This window comes from Scleropages formosus, chromosome 1 (assembly GCF_900964775.1).
Source record: "Scleropages formosus chromosome 1, fSclFor1.1, whole genome shotgun sequence".
Classification (NCBI taxonomy): domain Eukaryota; kingdom Metazoa; phylum Chordata; class Actinopteri; order Osteoglossiformes; family Osteoglossidae; genus Scleropages; species Scleropages formosus.
Genome location: NC_041806.1, coordinates 41,940,385 through 41,959,419, shown reverse-complemented (window position 1 = coordinate 41,959,419; position 19,035 = coordinate 41,940,385). Strand labels below are relative to the sequence as shown.

The 19,035-nt window shown below is 44.4% G+C and overlaps 3 protein-coding genes across 4 annotated transcripts in view; 1 reads left to right on the top strand and 2 right to left on the bottom strand.

The window, feature by feature from the left end:
• Nucleotides 1–1,087: 1,087 nt before the first annotated feature.
• On the bottom strand, nucleotides 1,088–6,763 carry LOC108929234 (peptidase M20 domain-containing protein 2-like). 2 transcript variants are annotated; one of them, XM_018743605.2, is made up of 7 exons: nucleotides 5,976–6,761; nucleotides 5,272–5,420; nucleotides 3,780–3,922; nucleotides 3,510–3,664; nucleotides 3,157–3,292; nucleotides 2,343–2,450; nucleotides 1,088–1,512 (listed from the first exon to the last, which is right to left on the bottom strand). In XM_018743605.2, the coding sequence occupies exons 1-7, from the start codon at nucleotides 6,402–6,404 to the stop codon at nucleotides 1,352–1,354; spliced, it is 1,281 nt and encodes a 426-aa protein (XP_018599121.2). In that variant the 5' UTR covers nucleotides 6,405–6,761; the 3' UTR covers nucleotides 1,088–1,351. The 2 variants fall into 2 exon arrangements, with proteins under 2 accessions (XP_018599121.2, XP_018599122.2); XM_018743606.2 differs by lacking the exon at nucleotides 1,088–1,512 and adding an exon at nucleotides 1,541–1,708 and having other exon boundaries at nucleotides 5,976–6,763.
• A 3,206-nt stretch (nucleotides 6,764–9,969) lies between these two features.
• Nucleotides 9,970–13,187, bottom strand: pnrc1 (proline-rich nuclear receptor coactivator 1). The gene is made up of 2 exons (XM_018743487.2): nucleotides 12,155–13,187; nucleotides 9,970–11,426 (listed from the first exon to the last, which is right to left on the bottom strand). Exons 1-2 carry the CDS (start codon nucleotides 12,581–12,583, stop codon nucleotides 10,950–10,952), a joined length of 906 nt encoding a protein of 301 aa, XP_018599003.2. The 5' UTR covers nucleotides 12,584–13,187; the 3' UTR covers nucleotides 9,970–10,949.
• Nucleotides 13,188–16,780: 3,593 nt separating this feature from the next.
• Nucleotides 16,781–19,035, top strand: part of rngtt (RNA guanylyltransferase and 5'-phosphatase) — a 66,421-nt gene continuing 64,166 nt past the window's right edge. The window contains exons 1-4 of the mRNA XM_018743782.2: nucleotides 16,781–16,937; nucleotides 17,623–17,732; nucleotides 18,503–18,606; nucleotides 18,758–18,846. Coding sequence (XP_018599298.1) covers nucleotides 16,874–16,937; nucleotides 17,623–17,732; nucleotides 18,503–18,606; nucleotides 18,758–18,846 — 367 coding nt within the window. The 5' untranslated portion in view covers nucleotides 16,781–16,873. The remainder of the gene's footprint in view (nucleotides 16,938–17,622; nucleotides 17,733–18,502; nucleotides 18,607–18,757; nucleotides 18,847–19,035) is intronic.

Here is a 19,035-nt window from a genome sequence, read left to right as displayed (position 1 = left end):
TCAATGCCCTGTAAAACCAGCCTTCCTTCAAGTACATGTGCGTAAAATACTGTTGTATCATATATTGTGGCAATAACCTTATTGTATCATTTTGTGGAAGTTTGACATTTCAATGTTAGACATCAGATTTCAGCTGCAAGAATACATCTTTTGGTCTTACACATTTAGCAACCACTAAATAACTGACGTATACTAAGCACATTAATGTTTTTATATTTTAATTGTATGACACAAAAGTCTATTGTCAACTTCTTCAAGTGTCATAAAATAGTGTATAAGTACTTATTTGAAATTTAACCTCACTTGAATGTCACTTTGCATATTTTGCATGCTAGTTTTACCTTTTACAGAATTTGACAAGCAAAAGTCAATACATACAAGTAAATGTACATGTTAAGTCAATTTAGAAGAAATTGTACTTCTCAGATTAGTTTTTGACAGTGATACTTTATACTTTTAATCAAGTACATTTGTAAAGGAAGATTTTACATTCATGGTTCATCTTAAATCAATCTAAGGTGATGGTTATTTGTCACAGGAAGGCACTAGTGGTGCATGTCCCCCCCCAAAGTATGATCTCAGTGCAGAAAGAAACAAGCTTGTCCATTTATCCACAACAAAGCATGCGAGGAAAGCAAAGTGATGACAAAGAACCCACCTACCATTATAGTTCAGAATCAAAATTAAAAAATGCTTAAAATTAGACTGCAATCATGAGGTATGACATTTCTGTACAAAATATTATTTTAAAAGCAGACAAAACTATTTTTATGCAGAAATTAAGAAAAATATTAAACCAACCCCTACCGTGGCAACAGCCTATCCATTATAATTCCTTTAAATCTCTGTCCTGCAGGTGCTGTTCACGATATAGAAATCTAAATCATTACCATGACGAAATCCTAACTACTTGGGGGGGAAAAAAGACTTGACAGCTATTTTTTTCTGTTGGAAATCAAGCTACCATACAGCAACAATGCCACTGGTACTTGTAATCTGACTTAGTAGCCCTATAATGCCCAGGAGCGGTGGGCAGCCACTGGCACTTGGACCCCAAGAGGTTTTTTTTTCCCCCTCCCTTGACTTTCAGTTGGGAATTTTTGTTCCTTTCCTCCGTGGCCAGTAGGCATACTTATAGCTCTATAAAAGCATATGTATTACGCTAGTTCTGTAGTGTCTTTGTTACCATGTCTGATGCATTTGTATCTTTGCTCTATGCCTGTGTTCAAGCGCTGTGTCACTGCGTAAGAAGAGCACTCTATAAAAATAAATTGATTGAAACAGTCGGGACTCTGCATATCATTCAGGGGAATGCAGATGCCCTTCTGCAGGGATAAATGTCTGAACCACCTCAGCTTCCTCCATTTGTCTTCACACTCTTCTCTTTCAGCTTGGCCTCCGAAAACTCATCCCTGATGTGTTGTAGCAGCTCTGGGCGGAACAGCACGTCCAGGGCTGTCATGGCCAGAGCTTTAGCTGTCCTCAGGGTATAGAACTGTGCCTTCTCTGCTCCTGTAGAGGGAACCAATGTTCGTTGCAAGACAGGCTGCACCACCCTGGACTCCAAGAACCAAGTACAAGTGCCCATTGTGGGGGGGGGGAAACTAAGTAAGGCCAAGTGTTTGCTCAGTTGCTGAAATTCAGGCCCAGTTTCAGTAATGAAACGAAGTTAAAGCACCATTCAAAAGTATGAGTACACCCGGGCATCCTTGGGGGAAAAAAAAAAAAAAAAACTTGAATAAGGCGAACTGAACTGAAGAGTGAAAGCAAAGGAAACCACAGATGTCCTACGTCTTTGACAATTCCCAGCTCTGGCCAAACTTGTTCATGGCTAGTGTACACAAAATTGACCGGTACTGTGAATTAAAATATTTATTTACATTTCTGTAATTGGCAAATGCTTCTCTCCAAAGTAATGCACACCTCGAAGGAAACAGTATAGCTCAAAACACAGAGGGCCTAGACACATGCAAACTATTACTAAAGCAGAGCTTGTTTGTTCAATACAGCCTTTGTTATGGTATACATATTTCAGCAGTGCTCTACTTTAGTGAAATGTGTGTCGGAAAAGAGGTAGATTAAAAAGCATCAGGTGGTGAAGGACTATCAAAAAGTGAAATCTCTTGGTGGAATCCTGCTAGATGATTTCAGAAATTTGCAGATTATAGTGTTGTGAAAGTACTGAAAACGTACTGGTTTTTTTAAAAAAAAAAAAAAAAAAAAAAATCCTTCTGATTAAATGTGATGAATTATTACTGAACTGGCAACTTAAAAGATCATAAAGGCAAAGTATCATATTTACTCAAAGCCAGAAACTGTGTAGGGAACAACTTCACACATACCAGCGGCTGCTGTGTACTCCTCTGTGTGGTTCTCAGCATCAGAACCGATGTAGAAGTACGTGTGGATTCCAGGCACGATAAAGCTCACGTTGCCAAAGTCTGTTGAACCTGTTGAGAACCATGATGCATTTACAGGTGCAGTTTTGCCCACTAAAAGCAACACAAATATCTGCAAATTAGTCATGTGCTCGATGCTGGCCTATACTGCATATTACACACACACACACACACTTCAAATATAGTAATGTACTTCACTTAGCGGCCATAAAAAGGCATGAACATTTAACCTGAAGATTGCTGGTTCAAGGCCCAGGAGATATTGCTGCAGTACTCTTTAGCAAAGTAAAATACATATTTATCTGAGCATCACATATTGGGCTATTACTGAAGTAAAAAAGTGCTCAAGAATATTGGAACACCTGAAATATTTATTTTGCCAAATTTATCCCGACTCTTCAGCTAAGACAGGCATACAGGGGGACTGGAGGAAAGGCTTCATGTTTCTCCTGTATGATGAAGCCAGGACCTCTTCAGAGTCCCTTTCATTTTGGTCCCATTCCACTTTGACCACAAGCTGGCCCAAATGCCCATATTAGAGATGCATGCCAAAATTAAATGTGGAACTGGATATAGCCCCTTCTCATCCCATATCGCATGGTGTAACATTGACCTAAATATTTGGTTGCAATGGGGGCTGCGTAGTTTTCGGTCTGCTGTAATCGAACTCTGGCATGGGGCTCCTGGGCTCATATGCCATAAACATAGACATGTCCTGAGTTGCTATCCCAAGGAAGCATGCAGCCGCCCCCCTCACCCAAGGATGTTCTCAAAATTTCCTCATCGGTGATGAACTCCATTCCTAGAGCTTTGCCATTTTCTTCATATATGCGTTCCAGGGTGGTGTTGCGGAGAATGTTGTGATACTCGTGCTTTGCATATTCCAGTTCAACCTACAGAAAACGAAACGTCTTCAAAGCCTTCCCAATATTCCGTTTAAACAAACATGAACAAGAAAAAAGAATCCTAAACGTTTATCATTGAAGGCTTGTAAAATTGGCAAAAATGAGCTGTAAATCTTTACAGAAATGTCCATCTTTAAACAAAACACAGCTTTGTAAACAATACCGTGGTTAATTGTGACTTCATACTCTGCACTTCTACACTTACTTCACAACCGGTTGCCATGGCAGCAGACCTGAAGCACATCTCCGCCTTGGCCCTAATGCTCGGAAGGTCCTGACGCTTGGGCGTGCGTAGATAGAAGAGCAGCTCAGAGTAACTGGGGATGATATTGGGCTTAACGCCACCATGCTTGATGATGCCTAGAGCAGACGATGCGCAACAATGAGACGGAGAGGATCCCCGAGAGCGAATCTTCAGCACCCGTAGGTGTGGTACGAAAATGCCGTTGTGCCTAGGAGCCCTAGTCTTCCTCACCATGGACTCTCCAATCTGGCTTCAGTTGCTGTCGAAGTAAAGAGAGGTTTGTGTAGGCCAGGACTGCCGCGTCCAACGCGTTGACTCCCTTCCAGGGAGACCCAGAGGCGTGGGAGGCTTTTCCGTGGTATTTCACAGTCACGCTAAAAATAAAAACACAAGGGGAGGCTGTTTTATTGTCACATGACTCTCTTCACACAGACTACTAGGCAGCTACCTGTGCATCTGCATCACTTCTAGATAACAACGCAGCGGATTCCCTACATACGGACAATTTGGACTGAGAGTTGCTCCGTTATTTAAAGAAGTCTGTTGATGAAGCCAGATACGACAGTGACGACGAGCTGCTCGCCCACACTTTCTATATGCAGCTACTCATGTAATGCGCACTGGCAAAAACAGCGGTTTTTGACCAAATAACCATCCTTTGAGAATCTGTATCTGTATTGCTGTTGGTGAAATGCAATTTTGCGCACTCTAACGGTTCTGTTTTGCTTTAGAGAAAAGCATCTGCTTTATTAAGAAACCCTGTAAATGTCAGCGACCCAGGGAGCCCTGGAAGGAAGGAGGCAGCAGTGAACAGAGGAGTGGACCATCTCACCATCTCTCCCTCTCAGCACATGACGAGGAGCACATGGGCAGAAAACCCCTTCCTCCGGTGAGCCGGGACTCCTCGTGCACGCATCTCCATGTTCGGAGTCCCCCGGTAGGAGTATTTCCGACACGTTTTAAATAAGAAAGCGCAATAAAAAACCCTGGCCGAAGCTACAGTAGGGTGGTGAAAAACTTATGCTACACTATTTGCGACTGCTACCTGTTGGCAGATCAAGTGAAGCATTGGTGGGCAATTTGAATTGGTATGCTAGCTCTATTTATGAAAAAATAAATACTTGGCAAAAAGTTTGCTACTCAAAGGTTTGGAAGTAGAGGGCCCACTGTATTTACTGTTTGAATGGTGGGAGCACTACACATCACCCGCAGTATATACTGTACCTTGGAGAAGACTTATGCAATTGTTATACTTGGTGTGTTTTCAATCCGAGTAGAATTCCTGTTCAGTATTTAGGATGTAATCTGTTTCCCTGGAGAAAATTGTGAAACCAGAATGAAGTAGACACTATATTTACATTTATTTATTTATTTAGCAGATGCTTTTCTCTAAAGCAACTTACAATGGCTACTATGTAGTGTTATCAGCCCACATACCTTATTCACTGCTAGATACACTACTTACAGGGGGGTCACTCATCCATAAATCAGTGGAACGCACTCCCTCTGTCACTCACACACTATGGGGGAACCTGAACACCATGTCTTTGTACTGTGGGTGGAAACCAGAGCACCCAGAGGAAACCCACGCAGATACGCGGAAAACATGCAAGCTCCACACAGACTGAGCGGCAATCAAACCCATGTCCTCTTACACCACCCAGGCGCTGCGAGACAGCAGCGCTACTCGCCGTGCCACCGTGTCGCCCGTACATGACCTTACTCGATCACAGCCACATCTGGAAGGTAGGGAGCATCTTCCTTGGAGGGATGTGCCATCAACACCACATCCAGCTCTTCAAAGGCCCCAGCCAGAATCAAGTCAATCTTCCCCCCGCCTTCCTCCTCTGCTGGGGTCCCGAGCACAGTCACCTGTACAAAGACACTCCGCTGTGTCGCTCTCCTTCGCTGGTGCTGCTGAGGTCACCATCTAACCTTTGCAGCTTCAACTAGAGCCGCAGGTGGTGTAGGGGTTACAGCCATCACCTCGCACTGAGAAAACCTGGCTTTGAATCCCACTCCAGTTGAAATAGCCTCGATTAAGGGACTTGCCCACATTACCGGCTACCATGATCAAGGGCACTATAGCCAAAGTGGGACTCAAAGCGGGGAGGTATGAGTCACATTAAGGTACTGTAGTGCTGTAACCCTAACCACTACCCCACCTGCTAGTGTAAAACAAGAGTCCTAACCGGACTTGTTGAATTACAAAAGCATAGCAGTCAATGTCAGGAATAAGAGGACTGCAGCGCCTTTAAAATCTATTTTTTTCTTTATCATTTATTGCAACTGCATATTTATGTCACATTCAATCATATATGAAAAGGTGTGCACATGATGATTATCTGAACTGCATAATTTATTCATTTTAGTGAACGTGGACGGTGGAGCACGCGGAGGTTTTCACTCCGGGGTCGTCGGTCGTACCTTCACCCGAACCGGGCAGTGGGACAGGGCTGCCAGCGCGCCCTTGAGCCCCAGCGCCGCGGCCGCGCCCACCTCCGCAATCAGGTTGTGGCCGCACGCGTGTCCGATTCCCGGCAGCGCATCGTACTCGCACAAGAAGCCGACGTTCAGTACGGCGTCACCCTCGCGGCCGCCCACGGGCCCCCACGTGGCCCGGAATGCCGTGTTCAAGAAGTAGCGGCTCTGCACGCTCCAGCCGGGCTGCTGCGAGAAGAAGCGCACAAGGGCATCGTGCGCCTTCTCCTCCTGGTAAGCGAGCTCCGGACATCTCCAGATCTCCGAAGCCAGGACGGACAGGGCATCCCCGGCTCCGTCGATGCAGCGGCCGGCGCTCTGCTTCACCTGCTGCAGCTGCTCGGCGGACACGTGATCCACAGCGGGTGAGGACATGACACGGACAGTACGGATCGCGCGGCACCAGCGAACAGAAAACGGGACTGAAACGAAGTGGTTTCCCCCTCTCAGTCTTCAGAATGCCTTCTCCGCATGCATTTACGTCGTTGTAGTTTAAGCAATCCAGACTACGGTTTCACTGTCGCCTTCATTGACAGGACGGCTCCGGACAAACCCCACGAAACCCTGTAAACTCGCGACTGAGAGAATCCAACCGGCTTCGACTCTTTTAAGTGAACTAGCGATTTTGCGCAATGCATCCTGGTTAATGGAGTTTAAACACTTGAGACTGTATGTGGCCATTACGGGAACTGTCCAAAAAAACTGGAAGTTCAAAAATTGTTTTTGTCAGTCTAGTGTCAGACCAGCTGCGAATTGATTCCGCTCGACTACCTCTGTTTGTTGTTAGATATTATTCTAGGACGTTATGCCGTCTGTTAGGTGTATTGATGGCTCAGAAGGAACTGATATTTTCTCTTGAGAGTCAGTCAGACTCAGCGGACGGACGGACTTCAGTCCTTTGTTTTTTATTAAGAGGAAGAGACAAAATAAAACAACGTAAACTTTAAACAGACCAAACAGCTCACAGCTTCATATAAAGTGCTTAAACGTGTTTATGAAAAACAAATATAATTTGGTTTTAAGCATTTCACGTCGTTATCATAAATAATGGGTTAATCTGTATGATATGCGAGATTATGACCTCAAAACACATACTTGTGCAAGTCGTTATCTAGACTAATGGTCAGGAATTGCTCATTTTTAAATAAAACAAAGAAGAGCAACACTTCACTAGACTCTAAATCCAGAATAAAATCTGGAAAGGATTAATAATACACTAGGTCTTCAGTTTACAAACAAAATGGGGACCAAGAGTCTGTCATTTAATAACACCAGAATCCCTTTCAGTACTAACTGAGTGAAAGCGAATGAAATTTCCACAGTACAGATGTTCCTCTACTTATTCATGGAGTAGGTTCTGTAAAAACCTGAGACAAAGCTGTGATAAACAGGAAAATACTCTGAAGTCATGTAGCCCGGATCAAAGATGGCCACTTAAATTCAGGCTCCACTCTAGGAGCCCTCAAGTTTGATCTTTTTCCCCCCCCCATTTTGATAAGAAAATACAACTGGCAGATTTTGCTATGTCTCACTCCAAGGAAGACTGTGGAAATCCATCTTTTTCTACAACATGCTCCTGAAAAGGGGAAGGAGCCAAGGAAATAAATCAGTTTATGGCCTGCAGTTTGGAAAGGTTACTAAGGACACAGCTGAAGAAATTGTTGTTTTTGCCTCTTCGGGTCATTCCGGTTACTCATTAACTGAAGACCTTGTTCAGCGAAGGTGTCTGGCTAAATGAGTGTTATATTGCTGTCAATGGTGAACTAAAGAAGCTTTTGGTCTGCATTTGTGGTTATGAAAACTAAACTGTGACCTGTGGACTTCACCTGCGAAGATCTCCGTCTGATTTAGCTGCTGATGTTCTGGGAAGACAATGTTATTTCAGGTTTAGCCCAACGCAACATGTATGGGGGCTTTACATCTTTCTCTGGCTTCCTTTTCCGCTTTTTCTTTCTCTGGATTGCTTATTTCCGTTTGTGATGTTTCTGTTACAATTACGCCATTAATATTACACCATTATTTTACTGTAAAGTTATATGGGTTTTCAACTTGAACATATTATCTAGAATGTTAATGCAATTGAAAGAAAGGGAATTTTTAACATTCTTTAAAATAAAATGCAGTTATTGCATTATTATCCATATCTACTCAAGTAGATATGGGACTAGGCTGGTCAAGTTTACTTTTTTCTTTGCCTTTAGTAATAAATAACACTGAGTTAAATTTAAAATGTAAAAATGTGAGGGACAAGGCATTATGGTAGCTTACTCCAATAACTGTAATAATTGCAATTCTTATGGCATGATGTATGTTAAAAGTTGTGCAGTTCTGACATTTGTTAAAAATGTCAGAAGACTGTGTGTACAATGCTTTTATACAGCATTAACACGTTCCAAATATTGGATGTTTCTGCAATTTTGAAACTAGGAACTAGTTTTGGTTTTTATAGAAAACTGAAGAGTAAAATGTCATGACAGGTCATTTTTCACATGTATGCTTTGAGGCCATAATCTTAAACATGTTAACCTGCTGTGCTTATTCTGTTAAGTTTTGCACTTTTATTTCCTGTTCTAGAATTCCTGAAATGATAAATACAGATGCACTGAACTTTTTTTTTTCAAAAAATGGTATAGATTTCTTTCAAGTCTTACTAGTACATTTATTATATAGAATCCACAGAGTGGAGAATTTGATGTTGCTTTTCACATCTTCTATGGTGGCAAGTTAACACAGTTGGGTTCCACTGTTGCCTCACAGCTCCTGACCTGTAGGTTCAGATGTAAGTTTAAATCCGGCTCCACGTGTATGAAATTTACATATTCTCTCTTTGTTAATGTGCACTTTTGCACACTGTGAAAAGATAGGAACTTCAGGAGAGATGGTGACTAAGTTTCCAATAGTGTGTATGTATGAGTGAATAAGTAAGTATGTGACTGCTATGTGACCAACTGGGGTTACATCCAGGGTGAACCATGCAATTGGTCAAGGTTTTTGATGAGGGATGCTCACAGCTTCTACTATATTCTGAATTTATGTTATGTTATTCATTAACACGACATATTTCAAACTCAATTTGGAATGTGAGCGCTAATTTTCTGCCGAAATGATGTGGTCTCCACAAACTCCTCTCCCAGTTTATGATGGATTCATCCATTCAGCATGCGTACCATTCACCATCTGGCTGCTTTGTATCTGTGTTAACAATACACCTCTCCTTACTGGTGCTATTACAATCAACAACACTCACAAAAGGAGCCAGGCAGTAAACACCATGTGGAAGGGAGCTGAACCAATGCAATCCAGTACTCCTGTTTGGGGGAACTTCATTGCCATCTGGCGGATATATGAGTAAACATACCTCTCATCGGCTCTGAAGGATTTTTCAAAAAATATTATTGTGCAATGTTTGTAAAACATTTTTTGGGAGGAATAGTTCTTATCTTTGTCACCAAGACATTCATAATTAAATTTCTTGCTGAATGGTGCTATAGGTTAACTCATTTGTATTATGTATTAGTGGTTTAATTGGTAAGTTAACTGTCAGACTGGACTGGATTGAACAGTTGGTCATGTCTATCATGATACAGTAACCAGCACCCCAGTTTACCTGTAGGGGTCTAATGCTTTTATCACCACCTGAAATGCTACTGGTATAAAAAGAACTGGAAACATGGCTGTATTCAGCCCTCTAGGCCCACAAGTTGTATAGCCCTATTAATGTATGTCACAATCCTGTATGAACAAAACATCATGAAATCAAAACAGGAAACATTATGGGGGAGGCCAGATGATTTAATTTAAATATGTATACATATCACATTATGTATGTGCGTATGTATGTATGTATGTATGCATGCAAGTGTGTTTATAGGAGCTTAGTTCATATATAAACACACAAACATACAACTTTTCAATCTTCAGTGGGAGATAAGCACCAATGCTTTTTCAGGCCTGGTAAAGAAAACAAATTGTTGTTGCAACCTTTTTTTTTTTGATTTTTGGTACTTGAGTGTTCTTCCCTGTCTGACATAACAAGGAACAAGTAAAACAGTAGCTGCCCAACTTTCCAAGAGTGCTGAATTCCTTCTATTCCACATATGAATTCTTTCGTTTCTGTCGAAAAATCAACCTTCCGTTCTTTGAAGAGCTTGGCATAGTAAAATGGCATTTGTTTGAAAACAGTCAAGAATATTCTTTTCTTAAAAAAAAAAAAAAAGTCTGCTGGTAGTTGGGGGACAGTCTTTACTGATGCATGTTTTTGTATTGTTTCCTGTATAGCAAACCTTTCACGTTGCCATTACTGCATCTTCCATTCCCAGAGTCCCCAGAGAAAAAGCTGGGCTACTCTGCAGCATGGATCATTTGGCTTCGTAGTGAGACTTTCACATTGTCGTTCCAGCTTATCGGCTTCTCCGAGATTACCCACCGGACTTTTGAGTTTCTTTACAGTGCATTCTTGCAACACCATCCACACTGTAGGTGGACTTTGTTGCATATAAAAAATACACAAGCTACATTCTCTTACATGCTTCCTAAGGACTCATGATAGCTTCCAACTTTGTGCAAATATGTAAAAAAATATTACTTTCAATGTGCCCTGAAGGGTATTGCAGCCTAGTGATGAATCAGTTTTAAAGTGCACCAGCTTATGGTGTACATTTTCAAAGCTTCAGTAACAAAACTATATATTCTTGTTAAAATAACTATAAACAAATATTGCATTTTTACAGTATGTACATTTTACACAAGTGCATTAAAAAAATCCATGTACCACAAGGCCGCTGTTCTGCACAAATCAGATCATGATCCAAAAATCAAAAAAAAAAAAAAACTCTTGTTGCAACAACTTCTGTTTTCAGTCATCTTCAGTGCTAAATTTTTATTTATGATTTATTCATTTCACTGTTTAGAGTCCTGAATTCATGACTTTGCTTGGACCTTCAGTAAATTTTTGAGGTGGACTGTCATTTGCTCCTTACTGCTGTCGGAATGTTGGGGGCCCTTCTCTCCCACCCAGTGACTGGGGGGTTTGGGCAGGACGCTGGGTGACGGGGGTTCGCTGAACTTGGCACCAGCATAGACCTTCTCAGCATCTTTAAGGCTTTCTTCGGGGAGGGGCCCATCTGGATACACATTCACAATCTTCACACTGTTGGCTACATTCAGCAGCTTCCTTCCATCCTTGTTGCAGAGCTGGAGTGGGGGCGAGGGCTTCGGGCGACAGTTACCGTCACTCTTTTTTGCTGATGAAACTCCACCCGATGCACCAGAGTGTCTGTTCCTCTGGATGCGACCATTAAGATTCTGACCTAAATGCTCATGTTTACTGAGGCTGTGAACAGACTGGCCATTTGGCTGGGTCACTTTCTCTGCTCTCCCCGATTTTGACTTCAGCAGCTGCAAATAAAGGAGGAAACAGTATTTGGAGTCACGTTTGTGCATGCTGATATGAGGGACATCTTTTATTAAACCTTGCATTTTGATAAACATCTGTGTTTTACTGAAAAGTTACAACGGCGAATGTTATGTAAACATCTGAAATGCTGGCAACGTCACAGGATTCCTTCATGAGGAGCAGCCTCTACGGCACGTCCACCACGCGCGGCCTGTCGCGGAAGCACCGCCCCTTTTCAACAGCAAACAGTGATTGGCTCAAGACGTGCAGAACACGCCCCCAAATTCCCCTCCCCCCAAACAAGAAAAAAAAAAAAAACGTCACCAATATCATCTTATCTAGTCAACGTAAACAGGCTCGGTTATTTCTGTCGCCAGCTGACGTCCATCCTGACCAAATGCACCACATAACGCTTCGTATTTCAGATGATGAATATCACTCCAAGCTACATATTAATCTTGTAAAGGAGATGTTTATTATTGTTACAAACAAAAGCACTTCTACTTAATTAAATGGAAAATGAACGCCACATTTTTAAGTCATGAAGCAAGGAAGCTCTGGGGTTAAAATAATTTAAGCTGCCACACGAACCGCTACTTTATCACCAACACAATAGTTAAAAACTTTTAGTAACCTCTAGTTAAACGAGTGATGGGGGAAGCAGACAACGCCAACGGACCCTCAGGGCGGTAACTCAGTGCATGATAGTGTTACGGAGACGGGTGTTTACCTCCTTCTTGACGCCCTGTTTCAGATGGTGGAGGGTCAGTACGGTGGTTTGTCTGCAGCCGTGACTGCTGACATGTTCGTGGTTCGTGGGCCCGGCGTGGGCGAACACGACTACGCCGCCGCCGTTGTTGTTGTTAACGACGTCCGCGAGGCGCGCGTGCCTGTGATGATGATGATGATGATGCTGCTGCTGCTCGTGCTGCTCTTGCGCTCGCGGATGGCGGTTCTGGAAGCCGGCCGGACTGGCTCGCAGCTTCCTTGCGCCCGGCTTCTTGTGGAGGGTTTGCCGTTTGTTCAGCGCGGCCCCGACGTGGTGGGAGGTCCGGCTCGAACGCTTCATGTTCTCAATGTCGGCGTGGCGACCGATCATGATCGTCTCATCGATCATGTCCTGTAAGTCGCAGGAAGGGACAAGCGAAGGAGGATACATGGACTGCACAGCTTTTTTTTTTTTTTTTTTTTTTTTGTATTACTTCAAAATGTGCAAAAGCGCTGGCTCTTATAGCTGTCTTCCCGATGCAAAGGCCGAAGGCCGGAATTTAAGGAAAACTTTCAAGCTTCAAACTTCCTCAGATGTTCCGTCGCTTAACCTTGTTTACGCGTCCGCTGAAGTAGCGCCGATAACGCCCGCTTTACACTCCGCAGTCACACAACTGGCGCAGAAAAAGTGCGTGAAAATGGCGCAGCCGTCACTTCCTCATTGTGAGAGGAGGAAACGAGAAACGCCCACCGCGGCAAACAAAGGACACCCGGAGAAGCTTGAATCGGAGCTTCTTCCTTCGCAGTCCCACTTTTAGCAAATGAATGCTAACTGACTATCTTTAGAGGAACGTTTTATTGTTTTTGTTGCTCAGATAACCAATTTCCACACACCCTCAAGCAAGGCTTAAATATTTTTAAATGTATGTTTGCCGTATCCTCATAAATGACGAGCAACGAGGCATCATCTCCGCGAAAGAACGGAAAATAAACCCTGAAGTGAAACTGGACTGATGAAATCTCTCCCTGCCGAACTATCATACATTCTGATTCTCCAAGACTAGGCAACCCGGGGCTTCTGAACCAATCCCACTGGAGCTGGATCTAAAGCCCCGCCCACAATCAGTGACGTCAAAGATCGTTTCGATACAGTGTTACGCAGCGGCTCGCCCGGTGCTTTCCGGACTGACGGCACTTCCACTGCTGGGAAATTACAATTACTCTCATAATAGTTTGGAGTTTCCTGCCATTCCGCTACATCCTTGAACCGTGTGAATTTACAAAGATGCAACCTACTTCCTTTTATCTACGATCATATACAATTTTTCTTTGACACTGACTGAATTAGGACAAACTATCACACATTAGAGACGTCTTCAGAAAGCTATTAATCTTTTCTTCGTAATAATTTTTATCATTTACCGTTTTGGATTTAGTCTTTTTTATTTGATGGCAACTTTCACAATTATATTGAGGATAATGTTTTTCTCTTTCTGTATTTGCCCTAAGATTCCTGAGGAATAATATCCATCCATCAATTATGAAAGACCTGTGTTAAAGCACAAGAAATATATCTCACTTATAATTTCCTTCTGACATTATGAACATACTTAATTCTTCACTAAGACACTAAGTAAAATTAGGGAAGTCAAAATTGGCTGTGAAAAGAATATTCACAATTTAAAAGTTTTTGATTTGTAAACTTGACCTCACAAGCAGTCAGAGGATCATGCAACATTGGTCCTTGGAGAACAACCTGTTTTACACTGTAAATGGAGTTGTGAGTGAGGTTGAAATATACCACATACACACTGCCTGAACCACTTGTCCCATTTAGGGTCATGGGGAACCAGAGCCTAACCCAGCAACACAGGGGATAAAGCTGGAGGGGGAGGGGACACACCCAGGACAGGACGCCAGTTTATCACAAGGCACCCCAAACGGGACTCGAACCTCTGACCCACCGGAGAACGGGATTCGGTCCAACCCACTGCGCCACCACGCCCCCTTGAAATGTTCCAAAATATTGCATATGTAGAAAAGAAAGGGGAGGGATGTTTTCAACGCATGTCACATCATTTCCACCAAACATCACATTGGCCTTCATTAGTATCTGAGCCACTGATCTACTGTGTGATCGTGAAGGCCATGCTGTCAGCTAACTCCTTTTCTTCCTGCTCCTACTCTCCTTTCTCCTGTTGTGTGCCGTCCCCCCCTTTCCGCCCCCTCCGGTTCTCCCTGCTCCTCCTCTGCCTGCCTGGCTGGTTGGATTATGCTTCGGAAATCTGCTAGGCAACAGCTGCTGCTCTGGTTGCTGGGGAAAGTCTCATCACATGAGTTAGCATCTTTGTATGTGATTGGTTACTGTTCTGAGCACTTTTTTTTTCCTTTCCCACTGTTAATTTATATCTATTTTTTACATAACTTACATACACCTGTTTTGCAGATGCAGATGTCATTGCAATAGGTTTATAAATACTTGGTGTAAGGGAAGTCATATTTTATGTGTGTGTGTGTGTATGTGTTTGTCTGAAACGATTGCTAATATTATAATGCAATTTCAGAAATGTAGCCTATGAAAAGACCCATACCTTTGCTGCAACATACCAGCCATACTACTCATACCACATAATAAAAATGCTCTCATAATATGTGCCTAGCTTACAAAAAGTAAAAAAAGATCTGAATTCAGTGCATGTTTCTTCTGTCTTATATGTATTATTTGTTGCTTCCAACTACTGTTGTGTCAGAAACCAAGATGAAGCCCCCATGGCATTTTAAAATGCCCCCTCTCCCTTGAGTGCAAACATATATAAACAAGGACAACATCACTTGAAGAGGTAAACATGCAGTCTCTGTTATTTGGATTAACTAAATGGTTGGTTGCTTACTCTGCAGTAAAATCCTAATGAGCAATTACAGTATATCTGCAATGGTATACACTGTGCCTTCTGTGCCATTTTTCTTTCTGTTATCATATGCACAGAGTCCTCAACTTAGGAACACAATTGCATCTGTTCATAGCTTTGATTTTTTTGTAAATCCAAAGTCACTTTTATCACTATATTATTTTAGCCATAAAAACATTTTAATTTCCATATCTTCTTATGTGATGTCAGTTAACCAATGCATTGCATGAAAGTGCAACATCCAACAAAACCTGTCCACTTTCAACTTTATTGTTTATAAACTTACTAAAAGATTAATAATAGATAAATGGCAAGATTTATGTATTGGGGAAGTTCTATAAAAGTCTTGGATACACACACATACACAGGTTGAAGGTACTTGTCCCAAGTGGGATCACAGCAAGCCAGAGCCTAACCCAGCAGCACAGGGCATGGGGCTGGAGGGGACACACCCTGGACGAGACGTTCGTCCATTGCAAGGCACTCCAAGTGGCATTTGAACCCCAGACTCACCAGAGAGCAGGCACAGGCCAAACCCACTGCACCACCATGACCCCAAGTCTTAGATACAGCTATCCTAAATAAAAAAAGGTATTTATGGCTAATCTACTATGATTGAAAATAAAAAAAAATACATTGCCTCCACAGTTTCCTTTTCAGTGCTGATTGTTGACTGATTTATCACATAAACATGTGAACAGATCCTTAGGCACACCAGACACTGTAAATGTGAAAGCCAGTTGAGTCAATGTGGTAATACACTCTGACTCTGGGGACGTTTTACCACCGGCAAACAATTTATTTATTTTTTTTTTAAATAGAAAGGCTAAAAAAAAAAATTAATAAGCATGTAAATAAATAAATAAATAGAAAATTTTCATATCTTGGGGGCGGGGGTGACACAGCGGGTTTGGCCAGGTGCTGCTCTCTGGTGGGTCTGGGGTTCGAGTCCCGCTTGGGGTGCCCTGCGACGGTCTAGCATCCCTTCCTGGGTGCGTCTCCTCCGGCCCCACGCCCTGCGCTCTCCGGTTAGGCTCCGGTTCGCCGTGACCCTGCTTGGAAAGAGCAGCCTTAGTGTGTGTGTGTGTGTGTGTGTGTGTGTGTGTGTGTGTGTGTGTGTGTGTGTGTGTTCATATCTTTGAAAATTCATAACTTCGTCTGTAACACAAGAACTCAGCGTATATGATATGACGTTGTATGTAGACTTAGCGGCAAGAATCTGCTTGCTCTCCATGAAATTTTTCTGTGTTAAATATGATCATTTTTTTATTATGGTACTTAAGCAGAACGTTCACATTCCACGAGGGTTAAACGTTTGTGTTTCCCGTGTGAGAGTGTCACGCGGCGCCCCCTGGTGGTGTGCTGCGGTTACTGCAGGCGCCGTCTCTGGCGGAGCGGTGCATTGTGGGGGAAATGTGGAGGCTTTCGCTGTAGTTCACAAATGGAGACCGCCGCGACTTCCAAACGAAACGAGCTGAATCCGCTGTAATGTGCGACGCTGACGCTCCGGGAGTTCGGCCACGGGAAGGATAGACGCGTGTGAGCAGTGTGGGCCTCTACTGGAAGACTCTGGCCCCGCGGGATATTTAAACGGTTTGAAGAGTATTCGAAGGCCTGGCTGCCGCTGCGTCTCCCGGACCCGGCCGAGGGCTTCCCCCGATGCGGGGCTGATCGGCTCCCGCGCTCCTTCTCCTCCTCCTCCTCCTCCTCCTCCTCCTGCTTGTCCTTCCTCCTCCTCCTCCTCCTCCTCCTCCTCCTCCTCCTCTCTCTCCGGGTTCAGCGAACTCCAGGAACTGCGCTCCGCACCGCATCGCAGCGCGCGGAGTCAGAGTATGTCGCACGCCGGGCCCCCCCCGCGATGGCGGAACTGCCCGAGAAGGGGTCAGCCCGTGGCAGGTGAGCGCGCGCTGGGGCTCGATGATCTGCGCTCGCGTCCGCTACGAGTGAGGCTCGTATCCCACGGAAGCTGGAATGAAGCTCTCCCGGTCTCCGCGTGTGAGCAGTGAAACACCTGGCTGAGCAGCCGGCCAGAGAGTTTACGCCGTGACAGTAGTACGCAGTACTGTACTGTATGTATACACTGGTAATACTGTATCACAGGTATACTAGTATTACCACTGGTAGACACCGGTACGCTGTATCACAGGTATGCTAGTACTGTACCACTTGTATACAGTGGTACGCTGTGTCACAGGTACACTAGTATTGTACCACTGCTATACACTTGTACGCTGTGTCACTGGGACATGTCCCACTCCATGCCTGCTACTGCTGTAACAGTCACATTGTATCAGGTGTCTGACAGTGTGCTGGTCATACAGTGCACACCGTTATGCTGTTTTACCACCACTGTACCATTGGCACTGCTGACATGGACTTGAAACCTGAAGTTTGAGGCTCCACTCTGCAGCCCTGCACTGGTCCCCTTCAGCGTGGTACATTTTACTGCTCCAGCACAAACCCCGGCTGCGTCAACTGCAGAGATCTTGTTAATTGCTTTGAACGAAATGTTTCCCATGTAGGAACGTAGAAGGACGTGTGTGTTGCGTGTCGTCGGAGTCACGAACTCTTGTTTTCACAGGGAAATTTCTGCCTATGAAGACAATGTTGGGACCGAAATATGACGACCAGGTTCCCGAGGAGAACAGGTTTCACCCCAGCATGCTGTCCAACTACCTGAAGAGTCTGAAGGTGAGCAAGTGGACGGTAAAGGTGTCCGCTGCCCCTCATGTAGCGCATTCGCTCCTCGGCGTCGGTCTCGTAGCGTCTCGATGCCTTACGTTCCCGTGACTTAAGACAAATATTAAATATGAGGATAAGGGCTGAAGAAGCCCAGGAAGCGACTTCATTCAGTACATTAGCTGTTCTAGTTGTTTCAAACCGCCGCCACCCTCACACACGGGGGGTGTGTCTCTATCTGCCTATCTGTGTGTTAACCGCACAAATGCTGCGTCACTTAAAAGACTGGTGGCGGCGATATTGTTCCCTACATTTTAGCACAAATACACACGCGTATCTACTGCGTCGTGGCCACATGTGCGTGCGCATGATGTGGGGGGAGGTGGCGCAGCGGGCTAGGCTGGGTCCTGCTCTCCGGTGGGTCTGGGGTTCGAGTCCCGCTTGGGGTGCCTTGCGATGGACTGGCGTCCCGTCCTGGGTGCGTCCCCTCTCCCTCCGGCCTTGCGCCCCGTGTTGCCGGGTTAGGCTCCGGTTCGCCTCGACCCCGCTTGGGACAAGCGGTTTCAGCCAGCGTGTGTGTGTGTACACTGCATGGTCCCCAGATGTGCTACATGTACAGTTGTCACAGGAGCCGTCACCATATCATGAGGTCATGGACTTGAGGATGGCGCCTCCCGCTCTTACCCAGCTCAACGTTGCTGAAGTTTTCCATGGCCTCCAGAGTGGTGCATTGCATCAATAACTGTGTGTGTGTGTGTGTGTGTGTGTGTGTGTTTGACCAGGTGAAAATGGGCTTGCTCGTGGACCTGACGAACACAACCCGCTTCTACGACCGCAACGACATCGAGAAGGAGGGCATCAAATACGTGAAGCTGCAGTGCAAAGGGTGAGGGGTCGTCGGGCGCATTTCCCTTCCCGTGCGAGGTTCCGTGTTCTGTGCCGCCCCGAGGAAAACGATGTCGCCGCCAGCTGGGACGTGCGCGGGGACGGCGGCACGCCGGGTAATTCCGCTTCTTGCTCTGTCCGTCTTGTCGAAGGCACGGCGAGTGTCCGAGCGCAGAGACGACGGAGATGTTCATTCGCCTGTGCGAGCACTTCATGGAGAAGACCCCCACGGAGCTCATAGGTGAGAAAGGAGTGACGTGCGAACCGCTTTTCTCTTTCTCGGCGCCTCTCTGCTGTTTATTGTTGCATGTTTCATTTACATTTATTCTTTTAGCGGATATTTTCTCCAAAGCGAAGTGCGGTACTGTGCAGAAGTGTTAGACGCTTAGATTTAATGTTTATTTATTGGTTATTTAATGTTTTCTGCATT